We start from the raw sequence: 11,546 nt of genomic DNA on the forward strand, positions 1-11,546 counted from the left end.
CAATATTTAGATTTTTTTGCACCCTCAGATTCCAGATTTTCAAATAGTTGTATCTCAGCCAAATATTGTCCTATCCTAACAAACCATACATCAATGGAAAGATTATTATTACCATCTATGGATATATTATTCAGCTTTCATATAAATCTCAGTTTTGAAAAATTGACACTTAAGACTGGTTTTGTGGTCCAGGGTCACATGTTTATTATTTCAGCAGCATCTATTTTGCCCGGCTAAATTTTCAACACTGAACTGAGTGATATTATAAGCTGTTCAGTGACAGACTGGAATGAAGAGAAGCAGAGACCAACAGTAAGTTCTGTGGTTTGATAATTAATCAGGCCGGTATTATAATTATTGGTTATTGTCCAGCAGTGTATTTGATTTCTCAGCCAATTAAAAGTAATAGATAAGAAAATAATAATGATAATAATAATAATAATAAAACCGGTCAATTAGACAAGAAAAGGTATTATTATATTTAGCATTCCCACGATTCTGAACAGACAACTAAACAAAACAGCATGTCATTTACTAGAGGTTCTGACTAAATGTTAATTGCTGCAGTCTATTATTATTATTTTTTTTGTTGGCAACACTTTACAATAAGGTTCATTAGTTACTACTTTAGTTAACATGAACTAAGCATGAACAATACTTCTACAGCATTTATTAATCTTAATGTTAAATAATGTCAGCGTTTACTAGTCTAATGCATTATTAAAATCAAAAGCTGTGCTTGTTAACATTAGTTAATGTACTCATGAACTAACAATGAACGACTGTATTACTGTATGAGCTAACATTAACAAGGATTAATAAATACTGTAATTGTCTATGAACTCCACCTCTGACTCGTGCCACTCTATCACAGACTACATTTCCCATAATCCTTTGCCGGTGATTGCGTTCACCTGTGTCTTGTTTCCTCATCAGCCTCACCCTATTTAAAGGGGTCATATGATGCTGCTAAAAAGAACATTATTTTGTGTATTTGGTGTAATGAAATGTGTTTATGCGGTTTAAAGTTAAAAAAACATTATTTTCCACATACTGTACATTATTGTTTCTCCTCTATGCCCCGCCTTTCTGAAACGCATCGATTTTTACAAAGCTCATCGTTCTGAAAAGCGAGGTGTGCTCTGATTGGCCAGCTATCCAGTGCGTTGTGATTGGCCGAATACCTCAAGCGTGAGACGGAAATGTTACGCCCCTCACCATACTGTTGTATTTCCTCAGCGACCAGCACGGATCAGCTCTAGGCATGACGAAGCGGATATCGTCCTCTTTTGGAAGACCAAACAAAGTAGTTTCGCTTTCACAACGAAGCACAGCGTCTTCACGACATGGCGGCGGCGGCAACAATACTACAGCGAGAATAAAAGTTACGCCTTCTTTCTTTGCGTGAACATTTGGGCGGCGTTATGCAAATCTTCCCACATCGTGACGTAGACATGTGGGGGCGTTTTAGAACGAGCCGTTTTAGGTAGGCGTGGTTCACTCTTAACTTTTATAAAGAATATCTCTTTGGGTTTGAGACTTTAGTCTTTGCAACTTTACAGATCTTCTTTATGCACCAAGAGCTTGTAACACTCCAAAGAGAAAGGAACAATTGAAATCGCATCATATGACCCCTTTAAAGCCTGGTTCTACACACACTCGTTGCTCAGTATTGTATAGACTGTTTTGTCATTGTGTTCTCCTGCTTCTTGCCTTGCCTTGTTTTTGCGCTCGGACTGTTTGCCTTGTTTTTGATCGTTTGTTGCGTGCCCTGACCATGGCTTGTTTGAGTTACTCTTGATTACACCTGTGTGCTGTTGTGTGACTCTGCCTGTTTTGACCACTCTTGGAACAAAGCCTGCGCTTGGATCCTAAACTCTGTTGTCACGCTCCCCGACGTTACAGTAATACATGTATTGTTCATTGTTTGCTCATGTTAGTAACACATTAACTAATGGAACCTTATTGTAAGGTTTTTTAATTGCAAAATCTGCACCTCTTATGTGGTTAATATGAATTTCCTAATGATCCTTACTCCGTGAAGTCAAGCAGCAGAAGTCACGTGGCAGAGCAAATATTACTCGCCCGTTTGGGGTGAACTAAATATGCAAGACTAGTTTTACACGTCACTGTTTATGACACAGGGCGTTCATTCTTAGCTGGGTTCCGGTGAAGTGTCTCTCGGTGTTTCGCGGTTCTGCCAGCGGGATGCAGCATTGGACGCGTTTTCCCGGAGTGAGCGGAGCGCTGAAACCGGAAGCACCGGAGAGAGAGAGAGAGAAGCGGGCGAACCCGGGACCGAGTAAAGTGACCCGCTGCTTCCGACGGACTACAGACGATCCGCTGAGCTGCGCCGACACTCCTACCGGAATACAGCGATCACCGCACCTTACCGGCGACTCCTCTACCGCCACCGAGCTCTCACCGCGACGCTTCAGCTCCGCTAGCTAATAATCGCTCTTTGAGGACGCGTTTGACCTGCGGCGCACCTGCGCGTCCCGCGGAAGACATGGACGGATCACCGGGGACCGAAACCGACAGGAGTTCCGCGCTCCGCACCGGAAGACGAAGATCCGACGGTCTGCTGGCCATCATCTTCATCATGTGTCTCGAAGGTAAGCGCGCTTCAGGCTGTGCTGTGGCGGAGTCGCGGCTGGAAACTGAAAGCTCTGGAGTTCAGGTGTGAAGCTGAGTTATGCCAGTTTCCAGTCGCTGAATGCATGATTTATCTCCAGCATATAATCCGAGAAATGAGCTTCATGTCTCCTGAAAGCAGATTCATATCGATCAGATATCAGTATTCAGATGTGATTGAGCCTCAGAAGAATCACATCACATCATCACATGTGCCTCGCGGTGATCCAATGCTTTTATTATGTTTGTGATGACTGGAGCTTCCAGAGCAGAAAGAGTACACACACACACACACACACACACACACACACACACGAGCATGAAGGCGATGCAATGGAAAATGACACTAATAAAAAACAGGCAATCAAATACAGTGCAGTGCAGTGGTGAATATAGACAGACTCCATGAGCAAACCTGCTTGCTGTCTCAGGCTGGTTTAGAGCTTTGAAAGCCTAGAAAGGAAAGGAAATCAAGACATTTGAGTCTTTTGGCTCCATGTTGTTTCTGGTCGATCAGCATCATGAACACGCTTATTACTGCATGCTGTGTTCAGCTCTCATACTGTAGAGACCTGCTGTATAAAACCTCTTCCTTTGATTATCCAACTGTAAAAAAACATTGTCATGGATCCTGAGCGATATAATTGTAGAAAGGTTTTGGTTAAAATGATTTCATGTACTGCATCACTGCTTTATTACATTAGATTCTGTTATGATCAGACTGTGTGTGTGTGTGTGTGTGTGTGTGAGAGAGAGAGTGTGTGTGTGTGTGAGAGTGTGTGAGAGAGTGTGTGTGTGTGTGAGTGTGTGAGAGTGTGTGTGTGTGTGAGAGTGTGTGAGAGAGTGTGTGTGTGTGTGAGTGTGTGAGAGTGTGTGTGTGTGTGAGAGTGTGTGAGAGAGTGTGTGTGTGTGTGAGTGTGTGAGAGTGTGTGTGTGTGTGAGAGTGTGTGAGAGAGTGTGTGTGTGTGTGAGTGTGTGAGAGTGTGTGTGTGTGTGAGAGTGTGTGAGAGAGTGTGTGTGTGTGTGAGTGTGTGAGAGTGTGTGTGTGTGTGAGAGTGTGTGAGAGAGTGTGTGTGTGTGTGAGTGTGTGAGAGTGTGTGTGTGTGTGAGAGTGTGTGAGAGAGTGTGTGTGTGTGTGAGTGTGTGAGAGTGTGTGTGTGTGTGAGAGTGTGTGAGAGAGTGTGTGTGTGTGTGAGTGTGTGAGAGTGTGTGTGTGTGTGAGAGTGTGTGAGAGAGTGTGTGTGTGTGTGAGTGTGTGAGAGTGTGTGTGTGTGTGAGAGTGTGTGAGAGAGTGTGTGTGTGTGTGAGTGTGTGAGAGTGTGTGTGTGTGTGAGAGTGTGTGAGAGAGTGTGTGTGTGTGTGAGTGTGTGAGAGTGTGTGTGTGTGTGAGAGTGTGTGAGAGAGTGTGTGTGTGTGTGAGTGTGTGAGAGTGTGTGTGTGTGTGAGAGTGTGTGAGAGAGTGTGTGTGTGTGTGAGTGTGTGAGAGTGTGTGTGTGTGTGAGAGTGTGTGAGAGAGTGTGTGTGTGTGTGAGTGTGTGAGTGTGTGTGTGTGAGTGAGTGTGTGTGAGTGTGTGTGAGTGTGTGTGTGTTTCATGTCGACTGAAGGCTGTGGTGTGAACTGTGACTTCTCTCACTTTCTGTTTGTGTTTCCCAGAGAGACGCACGTGTGTTTATGATGTGTTTATGATGTTCATGTTCTTGGATCTGCTGGCTCGTGAACTGTACTCATAAGTCAGTGTGTAGATGGTACTAACCCAGCTAACAAAAATACAAGAACGCTTTGTTAGCGTTAACAACAAGCCGTGAAAATACTATTTCCGAATTGTCTTTGAAAGTTCAAAGCATCCAGGTTTTAAAAACACTTTTTCTTGGTTATGTGAATGTTAACGGAACATTACGGTTTCATAATTTTCCAAACATAAAGAGAATGTTGCATTTCTGAAAAAAACGCTCCGGGAATGATGTTCAGATGATGCTTTTGTGCTTTGAGAACTTTATTACAGATCATTTTGGACAAATGTTCTAATATGTTCTTAACTTTAAGAGAATTAAGAGCATTAATGTACATCAAGAAGCGCTCCGCTGGATGTGTGTGTGTGTTCTGAAGGTTTCTCGTGCTCTCTTCTGTAAGTCTCAGGCTGTCATCGAGCAGCTCAGTAATTCACGTTATATCTCATGTCTTTATTCTGGCTGTCAGGCTCGTGTTATTTCTGTGCTGATGGCAGAGAGTTTGCTGTTTCGTGGGTTTGACAGAGAGCTCACAGTAGACTTCACTGCTGTTGCGCTCGGTTTACTCTGCTCAAAGTCTGCAGTGTTGCTCTCATTTTCCCCGGCTTACAGTTATTATTTTCTCAATTTCTGTAATTGATATCCATCTTTTTCGTATGCATCACAGATAAGCTTCAGCTATTTTGCAGTAATGCACTCAGAGCAGAAGTAAAGAAGATTTTTAATCAAGTGAGACCAGATTAGTTTATTTATTTAATTGCAATTTTTCCACTTGTATTGTGCCACAAATGTAGCCAGAATGGTGCTATTTTTACATTTTGAATTTTTAAAAACAGCAGAATTGATATCCTGTTTATTTTTGTAAACCTGCTCCGAAACCGTCTGTATTGTATAAAGTGCTATAGAAATGAATGTGACTTGACTTAAAAATGTATTCAATCGATCGGCGTTGGTTTATTTGTCATGTGTTGTTCAGTGTAATGTCTCATGATCGTGTGCGTGTTTTATTTACAGTAGCTCATCTTCACTTTGAAATCCAGGTCAAAGGTCATTGACCATAAGCAGCATCTTCCTGTTTGGGTCTGATGTTAATGTTTGCCCTTTGACCTCAGGACTGTGATCTCACGGTGCTTCCGTCTTTCATTCCGCATCATCCCTGATGACCGAAGCACTTCTGAACGCCGTCGCTGGAAGTGTTTTGACGGAGACGCTCAGGAATAGTAAGCGTGCGGTATAGAAGACGCACAGGAACTGCGCTGAATCCGTACGCGGAGGGGGAAAGCTGCTTTCCTGTGTGGCACTGGTCCTGTTGTGCGGGAAGTGTTTTGGAGGAAGTGCTGCAGCTGTGTTTGGTCTGTTTGTCTGTGAGGCAGATGGATGATGATGATGATGATGATGCTCTCCTCACGTCTCACAGCGCTCCTCAACTCCGCTTACACACAGACTGCTCATAACTAACGCTAGCTGAACTGCAGTCGAGATTCCCTTTTAAAGAGCGCTCCGTTGCACTGCATGTTAACAGATAGTAGTTATCTATTTCCATCTTCATCACTGCACTATTACGCTCACATGTGAAAATCCTCAGAATGAGTAGAGTGTGTGAGTGTGTGAGTGTGTGAGTGTGTGTGTGTGTGTGTGAGTGTGTGAGAGAGTGTGTGTGTGTGTTAGGGCTGTGCGATATTGGAAAAAAAAAAAGCGATACCTTGTTAAAAAATGCGATATGCGATACGATATTGCTTAAAGTGTGTAAAATCAATTTCAATTATATTTTAAAATATTTAAAAATGAAAATTATATAACCAATTTGTTTCACATTCTTTCTTGGAAAAGAAAGAATCACTACAACTTCTGAAAGTGACCAGCAGTGTTTTAGCATTACTTAGAGTAATGTCACAAATCAAAAAATGTCATTTTAACATCAGTGTGAATGACAAAAAAATGAATGACACTAATTTGATATCGTTGTAACTTTGCTTTCCACACACTTTAAGTACTTCTTCATATAGTCTGAGAAAGTTCAAACATGATTAAAGGCAAGTGAACAGTCAGTAAAAAAAAGAAAGAAAAAGGGGGGAAAAAATAACAAATATACAATTTACAAGCACAGATAAAATAAACAGTAGTATTCAGGTACAGAAATTTAATAATTAAGTATAAAATAACACTGCATAGTGTTCACTGTATGAATTAAATTTAGATTAATCTTTGTTATAGCTGTTTTGTTGTTTTGTTAACATTAGTGACATATTCAGCAGCACGTATTTATAGGCTGCTGTCCCTTTAAACCCGACTGCACGGATCCAGTGTAATGATACACATTCGATTTTTTTCTCAGCTGTTTACATTCATTTAAAACATAACCGACTGCGTTTACGAGAATGATCGTCGAGACGGGTACTATTTACATAATTCTGTGTGTATGTGTCTGTTCAAACATGAGGAGATGCGAAAGACGAATCAACTCGGTCTGAAACGCGTCTCTCTGTGTGCGCGCGCTTCAGGTGTGAGTCAGACAGCAAGACGAGACGGCAAAGAGTTGTTTTCTGCAACTTCTTGCACTAAACTATTTTAAACGTCAAGCAATTCTCTGCTATATGCGTCGAACTAAAACTTTGACCTTTTGCAATGTTTGGATTTAAGCAGCCTATTATTAAAATGATTCAGATATCGCACGCCGTTGCGATATGCATATTGCGATATTCCGATATTTTTCGATATATCGTGCAGCCCTAGTGTGTGTTTATATTTGATCTCTGCTGTAGTGTGTGGAGTCTGACAGTAGCGTGTGAATCTGATCACGGTTATTGAGACGTGTTGATTGTTGTATGGGTTCAGGAGGAGCTGTGTTTGATGACATCACACGATTAAAATGCTGCAAACAGAGAAAGAAAAGCTGGTGAAAGAGTAAACCGGTGCAGGCTCCTGTAATCAGGTCACGGGACAGACAGACGGCCTCCTCGTGTTTTCTCTCGTCTCTTCATTCAGAGCAGGAGCTGCTGCCAGCGACGGCTTTATTCTCTCTGTCTTCCTGTAGCTTCCTTTGAAGCGAGCGAGCAGGTAACGTCTCACACCAGAAGAAGATCTCCTGAAGTCTCATAATGCATTAATGTAAAATGAATCCTCCGTTCTGTGGTTTAGCAGACTTTGAATGCAGAACAAATTGAAACCAGAACACACGATTTAACATGATAGACGTGCACAACCTGCTGTAATGCAGATATGTATATTATAATATTATATAGATAATATGAGAGAGCGTTCTGATCTGTGTGTCACTGCTGTCGGGTGATTATGATGCCAACATTTGCATAGTCGTCACTAATAGCAATCAAACGTCGTGATTTTCAGTGTAATTCCCAACCGAAGGTCATTCTGGGATAGAATACCTCATGCTTAGCTTGCTTAATTTGTTAAACTGTAACTTTTTAATTAAAGTAACGGTTCAATGGCAAGAAGTAACACACTTCATTAGAGAAGTTAAACATGAACTAGTTAGAGGTATTTTAGAAGGAGCAGAGTCTTCTGAATGTGTGTGGATGATAATCAGCACTGTCCTCCTGAACATTAGTTGCATCAGTTTCTGTGCGGATTCAAACAGCAGAAATCATAAGCAATATTTCCTCTGTGGAAGAAATAGTTTTCAGATTTTGCTGAACGTTGGAACACGAAGAGCTTCAGCGTGCGTTATGTGTCAGCAAACACCGTCATCTGATTTATGTTTTTGATTCAAAGCAGTGAGGTATTAAAAATCAGAAACATAAAGGTACAGTACTAGTAAATATTTTCTAAATCAAGTATTTCTATCCTTTCTAAAGCGGTACAGTACCGATTGTTTCAAAGCAGCTTCACAGAAATAAAGCTGGATCAAAACGCAGATCCTTCATACTGAATACTCTACTATTATTGATTTAACGGCACTGGCTCTATCAGATCTGAATAACCTACACGGACAGATCAGAGGTGAATGGATAATTACCAGCTTCACTCTTTTCTGTGCACTGATGAGAATGAGTGTAGATCCATCTCAAAGACAACAGGAATATAAGTTACGTCTCTAGATATGACTTGAGTTCCTGCTTCGGTGCAAACAGCACAGAGATTCCTGTCATAGACTCGTGTGTTTGAGTTGTGTGTCATATATCTGTGTTTGCGAGCAGTCACCTTCACGAGTGCAGCATTTGAGGCAGTTCTTGACCAGAACAAGATCCAGCATGAAGCGGACACGAGACTTGATTGTACTGCATCTGCTTTATAACTTCATGGCAACAGCGCTTCACCATTTTAGAACAGAATTTCTGTGAGGCTGCTTTGAGACGATCTGTACTGTATGAAGCGCTGCAGAAGTACATGTGAGGTGACAGACTGAAGTGTCGGCGCTGGGAGCTTCAGGGCGTGAATCTGTGTGTTTGTGTTTGTTGTGTTTCTGAATGAGTGTGTGTGTGAGTGTTGACAGCTGCATGAACACTGAAGCACGCTCTTAATGAACTACCGCTCTGAGCTAAATAAACTAACCTGCTGCTCTTCAGTATCTCGATTGTGTGAAGCGCTATAAAAATAACTAGATAAAGTTTGTCGAGACAAACTTTGAAGTTGGCTTGAGAAAGCCAGACCAGAAAGTTTTAAAAGTTTGACGGTTTTCAGTTTAAAATAGTTTAGATTAAAAGATTAAAGTCTGAATGTTTTGAAGGCAATACAGTCTATTAGAAAAACAGATCGATTATAACTATTAGATAGATAGATTCTAGGGTTGCTATGCAGTTGCTAGGGTCCTCAGGGCAGTTGCTAGGGTGTTGCTATGTGGTTGCTAGGGTCCTCAGGGCAGTTGCTAGGGTGTTGCTATGCGGTTGCTAGGGTGTTGCCATGCGGTTGCTAGGGTCCTCAGGGCATTTTCTAGGGTGTTGCTATGCGGTTGCTAGGGTGTTGCTATGCGGTAGCTAGGGTCCTCAGGGCAGTTGCTAGAGTGTTGCTATGCGGTAGCTAAGGTACCCGGGGAGGTTGCTAGGGTGTTGCCATGCAGTTGCTAGAGACAGACAGAGACAGAGGCAAAAACTCCCTCTGACACATTAAAGATCATGAATTAAAGTCACTAGAGACTTTATGACGCAGATACTGGACATTAATGGTAACTGCTGCATGTTGATGCCAAACTGGACACGTTTTTGGAGCCGCAAGATTTCACAGTTGCTCCAGTGAACGTTTTATGACGGTGTGTTTTATGTATTTGCAGTGTTTCAGTCATAAATACTCTGTGGGTGTTTGAGATCCGACCGAGCGTCGTTTCTGATCCGGAGAGCTCATGAAAGATTGATCTGGGCTGAGTGAGGTCAGGTGAGACCGCTGAAGATCACACAAACGCACCGTTCACGAGTTCACTTCTACACGAGCTCAAGCGCTTCTGCTGTTTCAAACGCATTGTGTTCGGTGTGAGATGATTCCTGACCGGCTGAGTGTGTTATATGACGTCACAGACTGACCTCTGGCCATCAGAACACTGCTAATCCGCTTAACACGAGTATTATCTGATTATCTGTGTAACGTGACACTGAATAACGACCGAACACTCGAGCTGTGCGTCTGAACTGAGCCAGAAACACTACAGAACACTAGCGCTCCACTCATACTGAAGCTTTGCCAATCTTTGTTAGATATAATATACATAACTCAGATTATTTAACACTTATTTAGTCTTGGCATAAAGCCAAGCATTGATAACAGCTGTTTTAATAAGCTTGAACGGTCAATTTAGATCAGACCGGTAATCATTCGTTTTGTGGTTATGAGGATAACGGTATTTTTGAGACCCCGGTTACACCTCATATTAGGATCTGTTCTGTTCTGTGTGATCCAGTCAGAAGTGTTCAGCACTACATACGGGTGTAAAGGAGTACAGATCACTGCTGAACGCACACACGGAGGCAGTTAGAGAAACATGAGCACATCACATTTATAGAGTAAATCAGTGGTGTAATTAAACACAGCAGTGAACCACTCACCTGTCAATCATCCATTGAGCTGAAGAAGGTCTCTCTGTCCGTTTTGTTTTGAATGTGTCTTCGTAAATCAATAGTGACAGACGTCTGTATTGTTCGTCGTAATGCCTTCAGTTGTTAGAAGAACCCTATGAAATCCATTTTATGTTTTTTTCCCAAATTCTGTTTTTTTTTTTTTTCCTTTTTAATTTTTCTAGATTGTTTTTGTTTTTGTTTCCATTTAATTTTTTCTGGACTCTATTTTAATGGTTAAATGAAATGTTATTAATTAAGCATGTCTAATAATTTGAAATCATGAAACATATACAATTTAACAGAAATGTATTAAAAGTTAACCAACAATTACATTTTTAGGGGCCCTAATTTTTCTCAAATTCTGATTTATTTTTTTATTTTTATTTTATTGTGTCTTCTCTCAAACAGCATGGTTTAATTTTATTTTATTAATCAAAAGCATGTCTAATTAACTGAATTCATAAAGAATTATTTTATTAATGTGCATAAAACATTAATTTAATTTACCTTTAAATCAAATGAAAATCAAACAAATCCTCTCATTTTTTTTGCCAGACAAAGTGCTGCAGAACAGAGCTTTATTGTTAAAATTAAAACATGGAAGAAAAATTGTGTGAATATTCCCTAAACAAAAGTTTTAGGATATGAACATATGGAAAAGTCTACATTAGCTGTCAGTGTCATCACTGCGTCAACAACTAGTTCAGTTCTGTTGACACAATGAAATGTAAATTTCATGTAAATTCAGTTCTTCGGGAATCAGTTGAGTTGTGGCATTGTGGGAATAACTGAATTTAAAACCGTTAACCCGGATCATTCTTAACCCTGAGTTAGGGGTGTGCGATATATATCGTCTGCGATAATATCGTAATTGTTGTTTTAACGATGTGCGATTTGACATTATCGAGTATTTAGCAAAAACCATTCAAAACATCCCTACAGAGCGCACGCATACATTACGTGAAGTCTAGACTAGTGCGTGTGCGCATTTAGTGTGTTTTCTTTCACTGCATGATTCAGTCTATTAAAATACATTTAGAATGATCACAAATTCAAGACATGGCAGAAAATGTATATATTTATACCACTTCATATAGTTATTCAATTTCACACGAAGAGTGCCGTTTTTCTCCAAAGATTACTATGATTACAAATGTGACATTGAATTCAATAAACAAT

General features: G+C 40.8%; 1 protein-coding gene across 2 annotated transcripts in view; it reads left to right on the forward strand.

Annotated features, from left to right (window-relative positions):
- The first annotated feature begins 2,128 nt into the window (after positions 1 to 2,128).
- LOC107672348 (inactive tyrosine-protein kinase 7-like) overlaps positions 2,129 to 11,546 on the forward strand; it is a 42,547-nt gene continuing 33,129 nt past the window's right edge. For both annotated transcript variants that reach the window (XM_016465501.1, XM_016465502.1), the window contains exon 1: positions 2,129 to 2,615. In XM_016465501.1, coding sequence (XP_016320987.1) covers positions 2,510 to 2,615 — 106 coding nt within the window. In that variant the 5' untranslated portion in view covers positions 2,129 to 2,509. The remainder of the gene's footprint in view (positions 2,616 to 11,546) is intronic.

This window comes from Sinocyclocheilus anshuiensis, unplaced genomic scaffold (genome assembly GCF_001515605.1).
Source record: "Sinocyclocheilus anshuiensis isolate Anshui unplaced genomic scaffold, SAMN03320099.WGS_v1.1 scaffold92, whole genome shotgun sequence".
NCBI lineage: Eukaryota > Metazoa > Chordata > Actinopteri > Cypriniformes > Cyprinidae > Sinocyclocheilus > Sinocyclocheilus anshuiensis.